The sequence below is a fragment of the Neopsephotus bourkii genome, unplaced genomic scaffold, assembly GCF_033783945.1.
Source record: "Neopsephotus bourkii isolate Nb327-2 ecotype Australia unplaced genomic scaffold, CSIRO-AGI_Nbou_v1 NB_234, whole genome shotgun sequence".
NCBI lineage: Eukaryota > Metazoa > Chordata > Aves > Psittaciformes > Psittacidae > Neopsephotus > Neopsephotus bourkii.
The window spans coordinates 6,691,797-6,714,014 of record NW_026900744.1 but is presented as its reverse complement, the minus strand read 5'-3'; the positions used below and the strand labels follow the sequence as shown (position 1 = coordinate 6,714,014).

Here is a 22,218-nt window from a genome sequence, read left to right as displayed (position 1 = left end):
ATCTGCTCTTCCACTCAAGAGTCAGAATATCACATGGACAGAACACTTTACTGGATACGACAGCTTTAAAGAGAAATTGCTTTGTATTAGCAGGGCTGTCAGTTATGTCATCGTGACTTAAGCCAATTCCTTTGAAAGTGTCAGAGCTCAGGGTGACAGCATGAGCTTCCATGGCTTCATGCTGACCCCAGAAGCTGCAGGTTTAATGGGAGAAGAAAGAGATGCAGCATCCAGACAAAGAAGGGATCATCTCTGCATTGCTCAGTCAGCATAGCAAATTGAAACCAGGCACGTTACAGTTTCCCTAAATGGGCTGCCAGTGTCCCCCATGTCTCTGGAAGCAGTGTCTGGGAATGCTCGCTGACTGCATTCCTAAGCTGGCAAACATGTCCGTGTGTGTCCTGCTGCCTCTATTGTTTGCTTCAGTTCTCATTCAGCAGAGTTGTAGCCCAGGGGAAGCTGCTACCCCAGAAATGTCGCAGCAAGCACTCTCACTTGGTTTTTGGGCACCGTGGTTGGACATTCCAGCTTAGCTGTCAGGAGTGATTTCATATCCCTCTGACATGCTGATGTTTGGTAGATAGCCATGATGAAGGAAAGAAAAATGCTAAACTGTGATCTGAAAACAAATCTAACTTCGCCTGTTTGGGTCTCAGACACAGCACATATTCCCATAATGGGGTAAGATAGTGTTCTTCACTGTGGTGTGCTCACACTCGCATCTCTTCATGTCCCTGCAACATCTCCATATCTCCTGCTGAGGCCTCCCACCTTCTCTTGCCAGCAGAGCTTGACAAGCAGCTTCTGCCTGGTTCTCAGGGAGGATCTTGTTTTTCGCTTGGACTCCCAGCTGTGTGTGTGGGCAGGTGTCATGCTAGGGCAGGAGAGCCCTGTGGCTTGTGCAAGGTCACTGTGCTAAGTGAATTGCAGATTACAGCGTAGGCTGCTCCAGCCAGAAGGAGGTAACTATTCAAGCGCAGCCCCCTTCATTCCCCTACATTGAGCTGGCCTCATGGTGCTAAAGTGCTCCATTCCTCCTTTCTCTATTTTATTTAATTATCTACAATTAAGAAGGACATCTGGGGAAAATAATGAATTGCCCTGCAGCTTAAAAACTGTGCTTACCTGCTGGGTAGCAGTTTCTTCCCATCTAGTTGGTTGAAATAGCAATCCTCATTATGTCTGCTTGTCAGCTATCCATCCCTAATTATATACACTGATTATTTCGTGCTGTGTTGAGAATTGGGGCATACAGGGTTCCAAACCCCTGGATTTTCCAGGGCAGTGGAGGGTGGAAAGGGTGCTGCAGTAGAGGTGCTAGAATGGAGCCCAAATCTTTCACTTGGGTACTGGACACTTGAGTAGCAGTGGTGTGTTCTGCAGGGAATGCACACCTCTGTTCCCAGCTGCTTCAGCCGGGAGGAGCTTTCCAGGAGCAACTGAGCAGCTCATTTTTTAGCATTGACATTTTTGTCACAGTCAATGCAAGAGCAAAAAGTAATAAGGAGGTGATTTTTCCAAATGGTAAATAGGGTATAAATACATTTTTAAATGGGCCTCACCTTGCAAGAAAATTGATATTTTGTGTGCAGTGTAATTTTTCATTTTATTATCAAAAAGCATTCAGCTAGCCGTGCATGAAATACAGTCCCCAGAGCTGTCACAATTCCCACAGGCCCCTTTATCTGACTGAGTTCAGTGACTGCTGTCTCTGAGCTCTGGGTTATTGTTTTAGGATGGTGCTTTTCTCCCTCATTAACCTCTTGCTGTCACAGGAGAAGAGCACGTGTGCGCTTTGGCTGGTGGCAGGTACCAGGGCTCCCCGCAAGGGAGGCTCAGCACCCAGTTGTGCTACCTGGGGGCTGTTGGACTGTGTTTAGATGTATGCAGAGGGATGCGAGAGGAGATGTTGTGACAGGCAGGATGCAAAGAAGGCTTCAAAACCCTTGCCTCTGCTGTCAGGCACCCTGAGCTGCAGGTGGTTACAATATTCTTTACATTCTGCAGTATTCTTGTATTCTTCCTTGATCCCTTATTGCTGGAAACAAGAGAGGGATAGATGGACCTTGAGTCTGACCCGGCACAGTGGCTTTTAGAAGTGCTTCTGCATGTCACAGTCGCATTCCTTCATACTGAGAGTAGCAAAAGTGCTTGGATGCTGGGAAAGGGTTGGGGATATGCCCACACTGGAAAACTGCAGAATGATCTCCTGGGCAGGTATAGGCACTTGTGCCAACAGAGCTGTCATTCTACTGAGGTGAAGGGAAGGTAGAGGAGTGAGATGATTGACAGTGGTTGTGTCGTACCTGCTAACTGTTTATCCTGTGTGTGTTACAGTGCCCAGTGCCCCACCTCGAAAGGTGGAGGTAGAGTCTGTGAATTCGACTGCCATCCGGGTGAGCTGGAAGCTGCCCATCTCCAACAAGCAGCATGGGCAAATCCGTGGGTACCAGGTTACATACGTGAAGCTGGAAAACAATGAGCCCCGAGGGCAGCCAGTGATCAAGGACGTCATGCTGTCGGAAGCACAGGTACAGTGTGGGGACCACAGGCTGGTGGGCATGGCACCTTCTTTCTCTGCAGAGGGCCAGGCTGTCTGGATCCGAGTATTTCTTGGCCTCCTCTTGAGGCCAAGCATGGGATTCAGCTCTGCCTGAGCAAGGCAAACAGTTTATCCCTAAACCATGGCTTAAAAATGGGTAAAATGTTTACTCAGGAAAAGATTGCTGTAGGAAAGATGATGTATTGAATGATGCTCCTCCCTTACCCTTTCTCTGACATGTACCTCTCTCTACCTGCCACGTTCTGTGCAGATTTGAGCTGCAGCAAATTGTGTTTTGCCAGTCAGGTTATAAACCATCAGAGTTTTAAGGCCTTAAGTCTGCTTCTTTTGTGCTTACTATGTTTAGGGCAAAGTTTCTCCCTCTTTACAGTGCTACCTGCTTTTTTCGCACAGGGATGGCTCTGCACCATTGGGTGGGCACAGCATGCTAGGCAGGGCAGCCCTCCTCTGGCTCAGCAAAGCCTCCCTTTCCTTCTGCTTTTGCAAGGCAGGAACTTGAACCTTGCATTGCCTCTTGAAACCAAAGTGTAGGTGAAACCAGATGAGTCTGGGAAAAGCTGATGGGGTGGCAGGGGAGAATTGAGCTGCAGGCCCACATCGCCCTGCCCTCTGACTTTGCCCTCTGCAAACCCCATATAACAATCTGCTCATAATTATGCGATGTCCTGGATACCTCACTGGCTGTGTGCTGAAGCCCTGTTCTTTCATAGTGCTCCAGGCATAGATATGCACTCTGCTCAGCCCAGCAATGTTTAGTTGCTTCTTTCCCAGGATCTGGGGAAGTTCTTGGTCTGTTGTGAAATACAGCTCTTCTTTGGAGCAAGGGTCCTTCGTCATGGATGACCCAAGCTGTTCTCTACAAAGATAATCATATAAATGAAGTACAGGATCTGCTGCTGTTGGAAGCGACGAGTAATCGATTCAGAGCTGGCTTGCCTGAATGATGCCCAATATAAATACTGGAGAGCTGCAACGATTAATTGATCTCTGGCCTGAATGCAGCTGTGAATCATTTATATGTTTGTCAGTAGGGAGTGCAGTGCACAGAGGCAGCTTTACTCCCCATTCATATTCTGAAGGGTAAAAAACTCAGAAGTAATGTGGAAGGGAAAACCTTTGAAGAGAGAAAATGTTTCGAGGGTCCTTGCAGTGTTGTCTGGGGCATCTCTCTGTTAATGCTTCAAATGTTGCTTTATTTTAATCATTAGAAAAGCAGCTTACTGTGCTTTACTTATTCCAGGAGGATATAAACTTCTGTGTTGTTTGACCAATTGATGCTGTGTTGTTCAGCTGGAGTTTGTAGTTAATGGGCTGGTCCCAAGCATCAGTGGGCGAAGTTGGCAATGTTGTTCTTGTTTGTGTTTTCAAACATTTCATGCTTGCCCAGCCAGTTCTGCTTTCACTCCTTACTCATACATTTCAGAGAGAGAAACCCCATGTTAATGTGCAGGAATGAGGATTCCAGTGCCAGAAACTTTCCAAGGAGTGCTGGATTTTGCATTATTTTGAATGTGTGCATCAAGGAGGCAAGTTGTTTGAAGCTTCCTGGCATGTCAGACCTCTTACCAGTCTTCTGTATTCGGTGAATTTATGTGGGAAAGCTCTCAAGTGCTGTGACTATGTTTTTTTCTGGTGTGTGTGGTGCTCAATTCATCCACTGTAACTTCTGGATGGAAGCAAAGGCCAAAAGATAGTTGCAGAAGAGTGACTACTCTGAAGGAGTCATGTCACTCCTGGGATAAACTAATGATGACCCTGCAGGGAAGCGGTTTCACTGACTTGGCAGTAGATATCTTTATTTCCCAAAAGAGTGAGAAGCCAGGCATGACCTGTGCTTGTGATGAAATACGTCTGTTCCAGAAGCTGAAGAACCCTGTAAGAGCTGCCATCTTTCAGTACAGCAGTGTGTGTCTTTGCAAACAGCTAGATGGAACGTTAACAACTAGTCTTGGAAGAGTTATTTTCTGTGGAAGGCAACAGAAAGAGTCACAAGAAACACCTGTCCCTGAAAGTCACAGGATGAAAATGGTCAGAATATAGCCACAGTTCAGTACTCCTAAACATTCATGAACATTTCTATCAGTGCACGAGGGGAGAATTAAACTGCTTTCTTCTCTGGAGCCAAAGAAATTCTCTGAACACATAGACAGAGCCTCTCCTCCTTTTGTCTAGCCAGGCTGTCTCCTGATTTTGAGTAGGTATGTACCATATAATCTGCTTCCTGCAGATGGTATGAAGACCCTGGTTTTACAGCTGACTCATCATTTTTCCTGATTGAAGATGAGAAATGGAGAGAGAGTAAACGAAGATGAAAGGAAGAAAGGAAAGGGAATGGAGATGTTAGCTGTGCAGATAATTTAGATTCCAAGTTTTCAAAACCATTTGAGTGGAAAGGACTAAAAACATCAGTAAGAAGTGGGACCCTGGTGCTGGAGAGATCACATTCTATTTTGCAGCCTCCTGTCTAGGGAAAGTAACCTGTCATTCAGAAGGTCCTGTGGCGGAGCTGAGGCCTCTCCCTCACCTCTGTGGCTGTGCCTGAGGCTGATTACCTCCATCAGACTCCTCATGCCTTCCAGTGTGAGCTCTCACCTCCTACTGACAGACTGATGGAAAAGCAAATCAGAATCATAGGGTTGGAAAGGACCTTAAGATCATCAAGTTCCAAACCCCCTGCTGTGGACAGAGACACCTCACACTAAACCATCTCACCCAAGGCTCTGTCCAGCCCGGTGTTGAACACTGACAAGGATGGAGCATTCACAACCTCCCTGGGCAACCCATTCCAGTGCCGCAACACCTTACAGTAAAGAACTTCCTCGTTATATCTAATCTAAACTTTGCCTGCTTAAATTTGAACCCATTACCCCTTGTCCTATCATTACAGTCCCTAATGAAGAGTTCCTCCCCAGCATCCTTATATGCCCCCTTCAGAAGCTGGAAGGCAATGTAGCCAGCCCGCTTGTTCTCAGCCCAGGCTGGAATATCTTGAGGGGACATTTCAGCCTGTGCTGCATTGTGGCCCCAAGAACTGTTCCTGCCCTCAACTGTGCAGTATTTTTGCCCGAGAGCCTGCCTCCTGCATCGTTCTGAGGATGGGGGATGTACCTTAGCCTTGCTAGAGCCCTTTGCAGAGCCAGCCTGCTCAGATTGCTTAGCAGTGCTTCTGCTGCTGGGAACTGGCAGGGTACAAGAAGGTCAGGCTTTGTGGAGGAGACACTCCTGCCACCTCCACCTCCTCCTGCTTTGCAGACAGTCATGGCAGTGACAGGAGGATGGAGCTAGGAGGGGGCTGGTCTCTGCTCCCAAGCAACAAGGGTTGGGACAAGAGGAAATGGCCTCAAGCTGAACCAGGGGAGTTTAGATTGAATATTGGGAAAAATGTTGTCACCAAAAGGGTTGCCAACCACTGCAACAGCCTGCCCAGGGCAGTGGTTAAGTCAGCATCCCTGTAAGTGTTCAGAAACTGTGTAGATGAGGCCCTCAGTCACACGGGTTTGTGGTGGCCTTGTCACTGCTGGGGAATGGTTGGACTTGATTATCTTGAAGGTCTTTTCTAACATGACTGGTTCTGTGATTCTATGGCAGGGCAGAGGCACATTACCCACAAGAAGGGCTGCAGGTTCACGGGAGGATTGTGTGTTCTTTGCAGGCAGCACTTCTCCATCCAACATGCAGACTGAGTGCATGTCCCACCAGCTTGCTCCAGATGAGCAAGAAGTAACGGCAAGCACTTCAAGCTGTTGAACAGAGATCAAAGGAAAACAGGGTAGCCAGACTCCTGTTTCCTGGGCATTGCCCACCCAGGCATAACAGAGGAATTTACAGCCTCCCTCTTTTGCTGGGTAATTGTCAAGGATTTTTATTTAAATCTACTTGGAACAAGTCATGCATGGGTCTGGCATGGAGGTGAGATGTACTCTGCTTTGTAAGTGGAATAAAACTGAAAGGCATCATTCAAGAGGGATGTAAGTAATAGACAAACCTGAACTTCTGGAGCCCTCAGACCCTTCCACATCCCCACAGGCTGGCACCCAAGTTTACATCTGGAGTTGTGCCACAGTCACTGAAGGAGAGAGAAGGATCTGAAGGAAAACTGCAGTATTCACATTTCATAGCTGAGGCTGTTTAGGAGGGCTTGAGTATGTCTTTTGCAAGAACCATGGACAGGGAAAACAGCCGTTCCCTGGTGCAACATGACTGTGCTGTGTGGTGTTGAAGTGTAAAATGAAACGTTAAGGCACTGCAGCTGCCATAAATACACACTGTTAGCTTTAGCACTTCCCTGAGCCATCCTGTCTCATGCACACAGCCCTGAGTTCTTTTTATGACAACTCCTGAGCTTTTCAGATGAATTTGTCTTACTGACCAGCCTTCAACAGTTAAGAAGCAATTGAGCTAGTTTAAGGAAGGAAATGTTTTGATCTGCAGATGATATTTTCATAATGAAACTGAATTTATATTGAACATATTTATGCAAGCCTGGCTTTTCACTGTTATTCCTCCAGCACAGTTCTCAAGGCATTTATTTGCACTCTGATCTGATGCAAGATTAAAGTCCACTGAAACATAAGAACAAACAGAGTTTGAACATTAAACGCTTGGTCTAAAATCCTGGTGGGTGATAAACTCTATGCTGTGGTGTGAGGGCCTGTCAGATGCAGTAGCCTCCTGAGCCCAGGTCTGCTCTGTTGTTTGTTGCACTGGGGTGTTGCCATCCACATGGCCCCCATCCACCAGGGATGTTGTGTTGAAGCAGAAGGGTACTTCTGGGAGAAAGAGCTACCAGGCCTCATATATCTCCTGTAGCAAGACTTCTGCCAGGTTTTAGATCAGCAGGGCAGAGAGTGTGGCTGTTGCCAGCGGTGTGGGCTGGCTGGTGTGTGGGTAGTACATCAGTAGCAATGACTGGGGTTCAACTAAGCATGCAACACTGGAAATAGCACCAAGATGCATGTGGAAAGAGGTCCTTTGGTGACCATAATACCTCGTGAGGCTTTGGCTCTATAGGAAGTCTTTAGGGACAACTTGACCTCTGCAATGAAATTAAATTTTAACATGGTTTAGGGGGATAATTCTACTGCAGTCTCATGGCATCAAATAAGTGAACTATAATAAAATCTTAGAAGATTTTTTTTCTCCAACAGCTGCTGCTTTCTGAATTTAGAGAACAGAATAGCAAATACACTAGAAGGCATGCCACGAATTTTACTGCTGAGGAGAGTACTCTGCCACTGTGACAGGTTGCAGCCTGTGAAAGCCACCTCAAACAGCCTGAGTACAAAAGGGTACTTGTAGCCTTAATACCATTTAGTATTACTGCTGCACCCACAGGTTCCCAGGCACTTCAGCAGTATTAGCTGGGCTTTCCAGTGTCCCAGGGAAGTCAGTATCTGAGCACCATTTCACAGCCGGCAGCTCAGGCTCAGAAGAAAGGCCTACCAAGGCTCCCACTGAGTCAGGGGCAATAGTACCTATCTTCCACTTTCATCTCTATGCTTGAACCTATCGACCGGTGCTTCCTCCAGGCAGATTTAGTAACCTGAGATGGAACACATAACCTTGGCTGAGGGAGCTCACTGTGATCTCTGCAAACCTTCCTTTGGTGCATCAACCACAAAGAACAGTGCTACAGGCATGCATGGCAGTGGCCAAGGTCTGCTAAGTTTCACCACCCCAGTGCAGCTTTGATGTCTTAGAACCCCAAATCCAGCCAGAAACCTGCATGTTCCCTCTTCAGAGCCCTAAGTGAGCTGCCAAGGCTGGGAATCCACGTGAGCTATTGCTGGGAAATAGTTTGTGTAAAAGTCTTACCTGCAGGGCTGCTCTTGCCAAGCAAGCATTTGCCATTTGGTATTTGTAATTGGAAGTGAGAAGCTGTTTCCTCAGTATATGCACCAGTTTGAGCCTTGCTCTAAGCCACGCTGCTTTGTTGGAGAATCAGCTTAGTGTGGAGCTCTGTGTAAGACTCTCAGCTTCTTGCAGCTGTTTACAAGAGATGGCACTTCTCAGTTTTCTGAGGTCTCCAGAGCATTTTCTTGCAAATGATACAGGAAAGAGAAGCTCTGTAAATGTTGTATTGGTGCTTCCCTGCAGAGAGTGCCCTCTGAGTTTTGTGTGTTGGAGTCTTTGATTCTCAACAAGAGATGGTGGCTGGAGGATCACGAGGACAGAAACTGGATATTAGTCCACTGATCTGTTGTGAGTGATGCAGGGCAGCAGTCAGCCACAGAGCCTTGAGAATGCAAGCTGTCCCTACTTGTTCTGCTTGTGGAAGAGGCAGAATAGGACAGAAAGAGGGGGGAAAAAAAAGCTAGAAAGGTAAAGAACTGCAAAGTTAGGACATGCTGACCTCTCCATCCATTAAGAAGGAAGCTGTTGCCCCTGTTTGTGTGAATGATCTCAGACCTACTGTGCAGGCTAGCAGCATGTAGAAAATTGCTCTATGCCACCTCTTCCTTTGGCACAGCTTGTGCCGAGTGATCCTCTGTGTATAAGTGTTGTAATCCCCCCAACCCAGTCCTGCTAACCCCTGCTGTTGTCATTGTCATCCCCTTCCTACATGTTGCCCCTTAAATTTCTGTGTCTCCATTTTTCTCTCCTCCTTCCTTTCTCCCCCCATCAGTGGAGAACTGAGGACTCCGTGGACCATGTAAGTACCACTTGTGTGTATTCCAGGTTGGAAAGGAGGGGTTTGGTAAATCGATTTGTGAATTTTGTAGACACAGTGCTGTCAAAACATCCCTTTCACTCCTTTAATGAGGCTGGAGAGTTACATTGTGAAACCTTCCACAAGCAGCAAATCCAGAGAAAATTGGCATTTAGATTGCTACTAAATGCAGAAAAGCAATTGACATTTCCTATAATCTGTATTTCCAGCTTGTTGCAGTGCAGTTTTAGGCAGGCTCAAGTGATCAACTCAGGAGGTGCATCCTACTTTCTGCAGTAGTTGGCCCACCGAGTTACATGGTAAAATTAGATATATAATCTTTAAACCACATTGATCGTAGTCATGAAAAATAACCTGCACTCTCAACCGTGACCTTTGGTTGAAACACAGATTGTAATAGGAAAACAATCACATTTAAACAGTTAAATCCAATTTTTCCCACATAATTTTGAAATATAAATTTGGAGGAACAAACTAGAAAATGACCTTTTTAGAGTCAGCAATTCAATTACGTGCCCTCCCGTGAGCTTCCCTGGCACAATGCATTTCTCCTCCTGCTTTTTACGGAGTGTCTTAGTCATGACAGCACTGTGTTTACATTATGCAATCAGACCTTCTTTCATCCGTCCCTCATCTCTCTTCCCCTCCTCTCAGCTCGCTTGCTTTGCTCCCGGTGGCATGCTTTTGCGTGAGAATTTCTCTTTGCATGGATTTGGGAGGAGTGAATTCTCTTGGGATGTTCAGAGTCTGCAGGTTTTGTGTGAGTGCTTCCCCCGCGGGTCCATTGGCACCGATCGGACTGCGCGTCCACTCACCCGCACACACGATCTGCTGCAGGGGCGGAGTTGGGATTGGACTCTGGTTCACACGGTGATTTTGGCGGGGTTCTTGTTGGTGCTTGTTGATTTTTCTCTGGGCTGGCTGGTTCCGCGATGGTAACACGGTGATTTTGATGAGTAAGCCTGGGCAGGTAACCTGAACCAGCAGCGCTGACTGGAAATCAGCATGTTTAATAGTGTGCGTGTTTGTGTGAGTGAGTGATGGGAGGACTGGCTGTGCTGAGAGCAACTACAAGTGCCCCTCATACCCCTCAAGCTGGCAGGGATCGCCTGGGCAGAGACGAGACCCCTGAAGCAGCCTCTGACAGTGCCTTGTCCCTCTCCATCGCTACACTTCTTTTCTGAAAGGGTAAATAACCAACCCAGAGCCTCTGCCTCCTTTCAGAAACCTTCCCCAGCCTCTTCTCCAGCCTGGTTGTCTCTTGCTCCCTGACCTCGTGGGTTATTAGTGCTAAACAGCCCAAGTCCCTTTTATAACACCTACAGATGCACACAAGGGTGCCTGTACTGAGCTCTCAAAGAGCTGCTGAGCTCGCTGTGCTTGCTCATTTGCAGGCCTGGCCAGATGCACTTGGCACAAGTCATGTTGCTGCTGGAGGCCAGGAGGGAGGAGTGGTGCTCCCCTCTTTGATCTCAAATTGAAGTGCAGAGCCATGCCCTTCTCCTGCCCACAGTAAGCCAGAACATGCAGGGGTGCTAGCACCCTGCTGAGTCTGCCCTCCTCCCAGACCTCCCACAGTGCAGGGTTTTCCCTCCAGGTCTTGCCAGTGCCTTGTGCTGACCCTGTCCCATCATTTCAACGCCGTGCCTGGCAAGGAGGTAAACACACTGCTGTAGCACTGCAGGTGCTCCCTGCCTGGGGCCTCCAAGCCTGTGTTGCCTCTCTGTGCTCCCTGCGGCTCTGCTGTGAGAGACAGCTTTAAAAATCCCCAAATTAGCCTCCAAGAGATTTCCCCGGCCAGCTGAACTGGCTTTTGCTCCGGTTCACAGCTCCACAGTCTTTTTACTGTCAGGCTTCACACAGGACCATGTTTGGAGCAGATCTCCCTCTTGGCAGAAGCCATGGGAGAGCAGAGCTGCTGACACAGGTTGCTGGTGGGTCCCTGAAAGGCCAGGTGTTAGAGGCAGGGGTTGAAATGAGGTGGATGAGTGTTGGAGTGGCAGCAGTTGTTTGCTGGCTCTGTGCAAGATGTGTGTTTGAGTGCAATGCATGAGTGTGAATCGGTGAGTGTGTTGATGTGTTGCTGTTGGAGACACTGACCCCAGTGCCCTCCTTTGCTCACTCCAGTAACAAGTACCTGTTCTTCTCATTTACCCCTTCTCTGCCTCATGGATGTGCTCCCAGGAGACAGTCATTGGAGGCCTGCTGCCAGAAACCACCTACTCTGTCACAGTCGCTGCCTACACCACCAAAGGAGATGGTGCCCGCAGCAAGCCGAAAGTCATCACCACCACAGGGGCAGGTGAGTGTGGGGAGTGGATGCCACAGCCTCTTAGAGGTGGTAGTAAAACCTCCCAGAAGGCATGAGGAGTATGGCCAAGGCACCTGTACAGGAGGAAGCGAGAGGGCTGGAGATGCTACAGAGGCACATACGCTTGTGATCTCCAGCCCTTACTTACAGGCTTTGCCACTGGATCACCTGAGCAAAGTACAGCAAACAGATGGACAGATAGTGCCAGGGCCTGTGAGAGAGCAGTGAAACTCGAGGGTTTGAGCTCATCTGCATAGGCCAGAGATGTGGGAAGAGGAAGCCTGAAAGTCCAGGCCCTCCCTCAGCTTTGGAGTTATGGCCTGGCCTCACCTTGTCCCCATAGACAAGTGCCATTTCTTGCTTCCTGTGGTGACTACAGTGTCACCTGGGACGGTTCCTGGCCAAGAGGGCTCCTCAGAGGTGCTTCTCAGCTTTCCCCCCAGCCATTGCTCCTGCTGTCTCCCCAGGATTACATAGCTGAGCCCAGCTGCTCCTAGAGCCATGGTAAAATCTGGAATGCAACAAATCCTGCCATAGGAGTACTGCGGACACAACTTCTAGGACCTGGTGATCCCAGACAGTTTGATTCTGCAGTGTCAGCAGAGACTTGTACCCTGTGCCTCGTGGAACACAGGAGCCTCTGCCTGGAGCAGGGGCACCCAGGATTTCATCAGGTGCTTTCCTCCGGATGTGGTCAAACTTGCCTTTGGCGGTGGCACCAACTAATTGACATTGTCTTGACCACGATTACCACTCACTAGACCTGTCCTACAACTGATAATCCTGCTGCTTCCTCACACCAGCCACAGGAACAGTATTTACCACTTGTTATTATGGGAATGCAGCTTGTGCAAACTGAGAGCGTTTGTTCCTGGTGCTTCTAAACAGGGAACAGCTTGCCATCTCCTCTGCACTGCATATGCGGAGCTCCAGAGGTAGTTTCCACTGTCACAATCTCAAATGCTGTCTCCCTTGTGCCTTGCCACGATATATGCTCTGCTCATCACATTGCTACAGCTGTCCTATAAACAGGGAAAGCTTCCTAAACATACCGGTGTTGCACTGTAAACCACAGTGGGTCTTCCCATGTTATGATGCACATTTGAAGTTAATATTTGGAATCAGCTTTGAAAATAATGTGTCCCTTAATAGTAGCTGCTCTTAGACATTGTATTATGAGTGCAAGAAGAATGGCACTGGCAGTGGAAATGTAATAGTATGTCTTGCTATCTCCAGAACCACCCCCAGAGCTGCCTTTGTACAGGCTTGTCTGTAGGCTTGACCTCAAAGGGGAGTGTTGGTATCGCCCTCTCATGGCAAAATCGAGGCATAATTCTGTCAAATACGTTTTTCTCATGCTCATCTGTGGGCTCATACATTTCAAAACTGTTCAAGGGTATTTTATTTACCTAGGTTTGGCTACAATCCCATTTTCATTTTCATATCAGTGGCCCCATCCCTTTGATTCTGAGTATCTTCCCTATCAGTTGATTTGTTTACAAATCTGAGCTGATGTGAACTGAAGACACATCCTTTTTTAACTGAAGGAGATCAAGGTATTAAACCACCAATTTAAATCCATCAGTTCCTAACCAGTGATGACAACATCCCTTGACTTGTGCAGCATAAGCAAAATCCTGTGGAACGCTTGTGTTCACCTTTCACATCGACACTGACATCACGAATCTGCTCATCAGCTAAACCAAAATGTATTCTGATGGCAAACAGCCGCCCAGCTCTGCTCACTGCCTCTGCAGATGGTAAAACTGCAAGGGTTCAGGATGAAATTTGTCTGCCTCCAGACAGGTCAGGGTGCTGGACTTGGGCTTCTGTGTGTCTGTTGTGGTACAGTGCTCTGGGGCCAGCATGGCCTGGTGCTGCACACTAGCTGGAGTGTCTGAAGACCACTGACTGGGAGGACGGGATTCATATCTTCTCTGAGTTAAATGTGATGCTTTGAGGTACCTTAAATCTTTCCTAGAAAAGGGGATGAATATGGGGGCTGGATATGGCAGAATTTTTTGCCTGTTTACATGGCAGCACATGGGAAAACGGCAGCCAAGAGCTGGCTGCTCCAGCTTCCCTCATCACTGGATTAGGGTCAGTCTGCCTCTATCCATGTGAATTGTCTGTCGTCCTCTTCACCCTGTTGTCTGAACTTTCCCACTTTCCTCAATCCTCTCGGACTGAGCAGCACAGAAGCGGTCCTTCCTTGCCCTCCTTCCAGGCTTTAGATGGTCATTGTGTGTTTATGTTGCAGTCCCAGGGAAGCCCACCATGATGATTAGCACGACAGCCATGAACACAGCCCTCATCCAGTGGCACCCACCCAAGGAGATGGTAGGGGAGCTGCTGGGTTACAGGCTGCAATACAGACGTCTTGATGAGGAAAAGATGAACACGATAGACTTCGGGAAGAGAGACCATCACTACACTGTGACCAACCTGCACAAGGGGGCCACGTACCTCTTCAAATTGTCTGCCAAGAACAGAGCTGGCCCAGGAGAAGAGTTTGAGAAGGAGATCACTACAGCAGAAGATGTGCCAAGCGGCTTCCCACAGAACCTGCGTGTGGTGGGTCTCACCACTTCAACCACAGAAGTTGCATGGGACCCTCCAGTCTTAGCAGAAAGAAACGGCAAGATAGTCAACTACACAGTGGTATACAGGGACATAAATAGCCAGCAGGACCTGGTTAATATCACCAAGGACACAAGTATCACTTTGACGAATTTGAAGCCCGATACCACTTATGACATCAAAGTGAGGGCCCGCACCAATAAAGGGGTTGGGCCACTCAGCCCCAGCATCCAGTCCCGGACAATGCCTGTTGAGCAAGGTAAGCGCCCATCTAACAAGCCCTATCAGCAAGCAGGAGCCCTTTGCTTCAGCTCATGAGGCTAGGCTCCCTCTTGCTCTGACTTACTGAGATCAGGTACTGTGTGGCTCCCTAGTCTAAAACTAGTTCGGCGAGGGGAAGCTCAGAGAAGGTTTCCTTAAAGTTGCCATTTGGGGAAGAGGGGCGTTGGTGGTAGCTTAATTGCCTTCATTGCTCCACAGGCACACTTTGATGTTTCATCTGTACATGAAGGGCTCCTGCTTGAACTGGAGCAGGCAGCTGGGTAGGATGATCTGCAGATCCAGTACCTGAGCACCACTGTTCTTTGATCACGGCAAAGGGCCAAGAGAGTGTGAGTGGGGGGGGGAGAGAGGAACACTACAGTTAAGCCTATGACTTCCTTTCTGTGATGCTGGAAATTATAGTAAAAAAGCAAAACTCCACTGGAGACTTGGTAAAAAGGCAGCTGCTCTTTTCTCCTCGTCTCACTTCTCTTCTGTAGCTGAACTGTTTGACCTCTGATGCTGAGATAGATAAAGAGAGACTTGGAACCCAGATGGTGCCTGGCTCCCTCCTGACTTGGTCTTACAGTGCTCAAAACTCTTGTTTTTCATTTCAGTGTTTGCTAAGAACTTCCGCGTCAATGCCGTCATGAAAACATCTGTGTTGCTGAGCTGGGAAGTGCCTGACTCCTATAAATCTGCAGTGCCTTTTAAGGTAAGAGTGGGATGCAGAGAACAGGGAGCTCCACCTGTGGCAGTGAGCAGGACAGCGGAAAGCAGCATCCTGACCTGCCACATGATGTTTCCAGGCCATTAGACAAGAGATGAGCAGAGCAGGGTCATATTGCTCACTGGCCTGGAGTCCTGTGGGGCTCTGATCTGCAAGCTGAAGTTAGGTAGCTGCTCTTGCTTTTGAGCACCTGTGCATGAACCATGGCACACAGTAGAGCACGTTGCTGCTTGCTGTCCTTCCTCTCACTTTTCTTGAGCCAGAAGGTGATGTAGTTCTGTTGATTTCTTCTGTTTTGATCAGTTGTGGAATAGCCAATAAGCACTTGGCTCATGGTAACAAAGCAGGAGTGAGTAATGTTGGCTGATGCACACACTGGCAATACCAAGCAGTGAAGGCATGCACTGGGCAGAGAATGGGGTTGTCTCAGTGGTCATAATATGTGTTTCTGGCTTCTTAGCATCCAGTTAGGAACCCATCTTGACCATAGTAACTTCTGCTAAATACCCACTCCTCCCTTAAAAGTGCCCTGAATTACTTGCCTTTTTGGAGGGAAATGGAAACTGGTCCAGCACCCCAAATCCCTGATGCTTTTCTCATGGGCATTTGCAGTGGTTGTTTACACAACCCCAGTCAGTGCTTCACTCCATCATCAGCTTTGTCAAGTATCTCTTTGCCTGGTAATCACTCAGCTGGGACCTACCAGTCACACTGGCCATTGTAGCTCCTCAAACAGTGGTTACACAAGCTTGTCCTGATGCCCGGTTCAGAGTAAAAGCACAAAAAATCATGAAGGTGATTCAGTTGCAAGAGATCACCAGAAGAAGGTGGTCTGAAAACCAGCCAGAGAGTTAAACTTTAGAGTGACTCTTCCTGCAAAATGTACTGTCTCAAACATCCAGATTGCCTTTATGAGTTACTTCAGAGCAGTGCGGCAGATGCATAACCTAAGGAAATGAAGGAGAGAAGCATCATCACCCTTCCAGAAGGTGTTGGAGGTGTGAGCAGCACAAGATGTGTCAGTGCAGAGGGAACTGCAGGAATGGCTGCTGCTCTCTTTTCTCCAGCACGGTTCTGGATGTAGTTGTCATCCACCAGGCTGCAGACAGCACTTACGACCTGATGTCTTGCTTCTTTAGTCAGCTCCCCAGTGTATAACACTGAGGTGGGAGGAAAACTAGAGTGTGGTGGAAATTTCTGCAGATCTCAGCTTCTCTCCCTTGAGAAACAAAACCAATGTGTCTCATCACCAAAGATAATTTTCCACCCAGTCTCAGCAGCTACCTGCAAAGGTGGACAGGGGTGGGATCAGCATGACTTCCCTCCTTGCACATGCACCCTGCCATGCTGTGCCTGAAGAGCAAATGCAATGCCTGCAGGAGTTGTGGGGGATCCATGGCCAGGGGAATGAGGGGAAGGTCTTTAACTACATCAACATCAAAGTGTGTGAGCGCCTTCCCTTCTTTGTTACTAGCTCTCCTTGTTTAAATCCTGAAGCTGAATTACCATGATCAATAGCAGGCACTTGTTAACATGCATGTTAGCTGAAGCAGACAAGGCTTTTGTGAAGACCTCATGGTATTCAAAGCTTTCCCAGGCACAGAGTGCATTAGGATCACTGCTCAGATATCTGGCCGCAAGTAACTTCCCAGAGCCTGGTTACTTTGCACTCTGCTTCATCTTGCCTCATTCCTGTGGCACAAAGCCCATGTCTCTATCTGACAGCCCTGTGCTAGAAAGGGACAGTGTGACCTTTGGAGCATTACCACCATATAAGGATTGTGGAGTGGTTGGAGGTAGCCAGGAGCCAAGGATGTAATTCTGATGCCTTGTCTTGCAGCAGACTGTGACTCAGGGTCTGCCCCTGCTGCGGGTTAACCCTCAGGTGACACAGGAGCAGATGGCTTTAGCTACTTGCTAACTGAAGAGCAATCATGCAAGCAAGAGTATTATAAGGATATTTCTCTTAATAGTGTCTTCTTTCTATTAATATTCCCAGGCTTGCAGACACACATGAGTCAAGGCCAGGAGCTAAGGGGGTCAGCTCCAGGTCATTGATTGTGCTGCTCTAAAGAAATCCTTAACCTTCAGGATGTTGTCTTTTTATAAACAAGGCTCACCTCTCTTCTCTAATTCAGGAACATGGGGTGCTGAGGCCAGAGCCTAATACTGTAACTAGCATAGCAGATAAATCTCCATGGGAACAATTAGTATTATCTACACTTGATAAACAGTCTCATGCTAAATCTATGTCCCAAAGGGTGTCATATTCTACTTTAACAGATTTAATTAAAGTAGATATTGTTCTGACAATGAATAGTGAGGCACAGGCAGGACTGGAGCTTTTTTTTAATAGAGGATGAACTGAGACCTTACAAATTTTCATTGCCACCAAATCAATAAGGAAGGCTTGAGTTGTCTTTGGGGAATTTACACAGCTTCTTCTGGTCCAGGAGACAAATTCCTTGTGAAATGTTGCCCAGCAGTTGTGGTGGAAGAGGGGCACTATTCCTTTTCTATTCCAGTGTGCTTGCAAAAACTGTTCTGGAGCTTTCATGGAAAGTACAAGATAGATGCAACCTTCTCCTTGGGGAAACTGAACTTTCCTGAGATACATTCTTCAACTTAAGAGAAGGACAGGGAATATATTGGTTAAAGGGAGCAGCACAAGGTATTCTGCAAATGGGGAGAAGGAACAGCAGCTTCTGAAAATCATTATGATACAGGTTTGAAAATAATCCCTGAGGATGCTGGGTAGTGCTTTCTCACAGTGTATCCCATGGAATGTAGTAATTAACTCCTGCCCACAAAAAAAGCAGCTTTGTCTACTTCTCCATCAAGTCATTATCTTTTCCAGTGTTGCACACTATGTGTCTTTTAATCTTTTAGTTTAATGCATTCTTTTCTGTCTTGAAATCAAGCAACAGACTTTCAGGAGTGACATTTGGACCCACCTAGCTTTGCCGTTGTTCTCCTGTGGGTAAGAGCAGCACAAATGACATTTTACAGCAATCCATGGGCTAGTCAGCAATGTTTGGCAGTTCAGAGCCCTTGGGCCAAATTTGCTGCTGACTTAAGTAGTTACCAGTGGGCCATGATGCAACCTCTAAATAGCATTCCTGCTTGAGCTCCCAGGCATCTTCAGCTGCACACGAATGACTGTTTCTGAGCCCTTATGCTATCGTAAGGTTTGTGTAGAGGCCATAACTAATGGTGCATAAGACTGGGGAAGACAATGTGTTATGGCAGGTAAAGGAGCGTAGAACTGTTGCAGGAACTGTGAAAAGGGGGGATGGTGGAGCATGCTTCAGGAAAGCATTGCAAATGCCAATTTCACTGTCTTTGTTCATGGCACTAAATCATAGAATCATAGAATAGTTAGGGTTGGAAAGGACCTTAAGATCTTCAAGTTCCAACCCCCCTCCCAGGGGCAGGGACACCTCGCTCTAAACCATATCACCCAAGGCCTCGTGCAACGTGGCCTTGAACACTGCCAGGGATGGAGCATTCACAGCCTCCTCGGGCAACCTATTCCAGTGCCTCACCACCCTAACAGGAAAAATTTCTTCCTTATATCCAATCTAAACTTCCCCAGTTTAAGTTTTAACCCATTACCCCTTGTCCTATCACTGCAGTCCCCAATGAAGAGTCCATCCCCAGCATCCCTATATGCCCCCTTCAGATACTGGAAGGCTGCTATGAGGTCTCCATGCAGCCTTCTCTTCTCCAGGCTGAACAGCCCCAACTTTCTCAGCCTATCTTCATATGGGAGGTGCTCCAGTCCCCTGATCATTCTCATGGCCCTCCTCTGGACTTGTTCCAACAGTTCCATGTCCTTTTTATGTTGAGGACACCAGAACTGCACACAATACTCCAAGTGAGGTCTCACGAGAGCAGAGTAAAGGGGCAGGATCACCTCCTTGGACCTGCTGGTCACGCTCTTTTTGATGCAGCCCAAGGATACGGTTGCTTTCTGGGCTGCGAGCGCACACTGAAGCCGGCTCATGTTCATTTTCTCATCGACCAGCACCCCCAAGTCCTTCTCTGCAGGGCTGCTCTGAATCTCTTCTCTGCCCAGCCTGTACCTGTGTCTGGGATTGCTCTGACCCAGGTGTAGGACCTTGCACTTGGCATGGTTAAACTTCATGAGGTTGGCATCAGCCCACCTCACAAGCGTGTCAGGGTCCCTCTGGATGGCATTCCTTCCCTCCAGCGTATCAACCGAACCACACAGCTTGGTGTCATCGGCAAACTTGCTGAGAGGGTGCACTCAATCCCACTGTCCATGTCAGCGACAAAGATGTTGAACAAGACCGGTCCCAACACTGATCCCTGAGGGACACCACTCGTTACTGGTCTCCAGGCGGACATTGAGCCATTGACCACAACTCTGTGTGTGCGGCCATCCAGCCAGTTCTTTATCCACCGAGTGGTCCATCCATCAAATTGATGTCTCTTAATTTAGAGACAAGGATGTCGTGTGGGACAGTGTCAAACGCTTTACACAAGTCCAGGTAGATGACATCAACTGCTCTACCGCTGTCCATCAGTTCTGTAGCCCCATCATAAAAAGCCACCAAATCGATCAGGCAGGATTTCCCCTTAGTGAAGCCATGCTGGCTGTCACCAAGCACCTTGTTGTTTTTCATGTGCCTTATCATGCCTTCCAGGAGAATCTGCTCCAAGATTTTGCCAGGCACAGAGGTGAGACTGACTGGTCTGTAATTCCCCAGATCATCCATTTTCCCCTTCTTGAAAATGGGGGATATATTTCCCTCTTTCCAGTCGTCGGAAACTTCACCTGACTGCCATGATCTTTCAAATATGATGGCCAGCAGCTTAGCAACTTCATTCGCCAGCTCCTTCAGGACCCGCGGATGGATTTCATCAGGTCCCATGGACTTGTGCATATTCAGATTTTTAAGATGGTCTCAAACCAGATCCTCTCCTACAGTGGGCCCAAGGTCTTCATTCTCACAGTCCCTGCGTCTGCCTTCCAAGACTTGGGTGGTGCAGTCAGAGCCTTTGCCAGTGAAGACCGAGGCAAAGAAGTCATTCAGAACCTCAGCCTTCTCCAAATCCTGTGTAGCCAGTTCACCCGAGAGCTTCCTGAGGGGACCTTCGTTCTCCCAGTCTGTTTTTTATTTGCTATGTACCTGTAGAATCCCTTCCTGTTATCCTTAATATCCCTAGCCAAGTTTAATTGTAACTGGGCCTTAGCTTTCCTAACCTGGTCCCTAGCTTCCTCGACAATATCCCAGTACTCTTCCCAGGCCGCCTGTCCTTGCTTCCACTTCCTGTAAGACTCTTTTTTCATTAGAATTTTCCTCAGCAGCTCCTTACCCATCCAAGGAGGTCTCCTGGCCCTCCTGCTGCACTTCCTTCCAGTTGGGGTGCAACACTCCTGAGCTTGTAGCAGGAGTCATCATCATCTAATGTCAGGACTGAATTGGAGACTGTGTCCCAGTCAATTCCAGCGCAGAGCAAGCAGAGAAACTCTGAAGTACCTAATGATCTCTTCTTCCTCCTCTCACTCCAGGAGAACAGCTATGTCCCACAGAGATGGCTCATGTGCAGGTGAGCACCTTCCGTAGAGCACACACAGAAGCAGCTTATTAGAGGATTCATGATGAGAGATCTCATCTGAGAGGCAGTGGAACTCTTTGTGGGCTTTGCATCCTTCCGGCATAGCTCTTAATGTTGGAAGCTTGGTTTTGTTCAAGTCTTTGTTGGAGCACATGAAGGGAGGTTCCATGTTCCCCCAGGACACCTCTGATTAGCTGTCATCTGGAATGTCTGGACCTGCAAGGGGTGGTGCTGGAACAGACAGTAAAGCTGCTGAGATGACTTGAGGTCTAGCAATTCTGTCTTTGTTGTTCCTGCTTCTGTGTCAGAGCAGGGTGAAACCTGACAGCTAAGTATCCAATATTTAGTGCTGTAAGAAGCATTTTTTCATTATACTTTATTCTTTTTTTCACTCACTTTAACACCAGTCTGGTGTACATGTCTTTGGAGAATGGGATTATAACCCAGGAGAAAATATCTTAAGAGGAGTTGCAGCAGAGAACAATTGCCTCTGGCCATCCTACCTCGTCCTGAGCACGGGGCAGCCAATGCAGGGGATGTGCCCATGCAAACCTGTGTTATTTTAGTACTTGGTATTTGTTTTTATAGTTCATCCCTGAAGATTGAAGCATGTCAACAAATGAGATTGGTTGCTTCTCTTCTCCATTGCTGGCTCCTCACTGGGGCTCTTTTATGTGTTGGGAGTCTCTTCTCAGCAGCAAAAAAAAAGCCGGGGCTCTTTTCCTATCCTGACCTCCGTGCAAAGTGACCTAAAAAAGGGTTGAAGTATGCTGTGTACTGTTAGAGTAACACAAAGCTGAGCTGCAAATTCCAAGCCTAGCCTGGTTCTTGCGGTCCACTGTCCTTCAGACCTCTTTGCAGGGCCACCTTTCTCCCTGCTTCACCACAAAATACTAGAGCTGTGCTAATGAGCTCCCCTTGTGCCAGCGAGCCGGCAACATTCTGCCACCTGCTAAAAAGGTGACTTGGAAGGAGAGTTTGGTCCCTCCCTTGCTGCCTGCATCAGCCTGAATGGTGGGCTCAGCTGCTGAAAAATCCGTTTTACTTCAAGTAATTTTTCTTCCACAGAGCTGTCTGCTCTCTCCAAGGCTGCTGTTGGAAGGAGCACGTTTTATGGTGTGGTCTCTGCCTGTAACACGTAATAGCTGCCCTGGTTTAACATGCTACAGGTCTGCCAGTTTTTGGCATGCTGTGTCTCTCCACTGCTATCCAAAACCAGCTGGACAGTTGCCCAGTGGAAGGAAACATGCTGCTTTATCATAGCTGGGGCACAACCTCTGGTCTCTCTGGTTCTCTACACCCCATTTGTCTTTGTCTACAGGAACTGTTAGAGTTTCTGGCTTTCCAGAGGCAGTCGTTTTTGGGGTGCAGGAGTTGTTCCAGTAGGATCAGGACTGAGGTTCTCACAGCAGACGAGGGACATTTGGTGCAGTTAATACAGCAGCGCCCATGGCTGCTGTGCCTGACAGGAGATGGGGGTCCTGCTTATCTGCAGCAGGTGACTGAGAAAATGCTGT

General features: G+C 47.9%; 1 protein-coding gene across 16 annotated transcripts in view; it reads left to right on the top strand.

Moving 5' to 3' along the window:
• The window catches only part of PTPRF (protein tyrosine phosphatase receptor type F), a 395,978-nt gene that overhangs the window by 329,528 nt on the left and 44,232 nt on the right, over positions 1-22,218 (top strand). For 8 of the 16 annotated variants that reach the window (XM_061345047.1, XM_061345050.1, XM_061345055.1 and 5 more), the window contains 5 exons: positions 2,338-2,531; positions 9,189-9,215; positions 11,418-11,535; positions 13,805-14,383; positions 15,003-15,100. In XM_061345047.1, coding sequence (XP_061201031.1) covers positions 2,338-2,531; positions 9,189-9,215; positions 11,418-11,535; positions 13,805-14,383; positions 15,003-15,100 — 1,016 coding nt within the window. The remainder of the gene's footprint in view (positions 1-2,337; positions 2,532-9,188; positions 9,216-11,417; positions 11,536-13,804; positions 14,384-15,002; positions 15,101-22,218) is intronic. The other 8 variants (XM_061345058.1, XM_061345056.1, XM_061345054.1 and 5 more) reach the window with 3 other exon arrangements.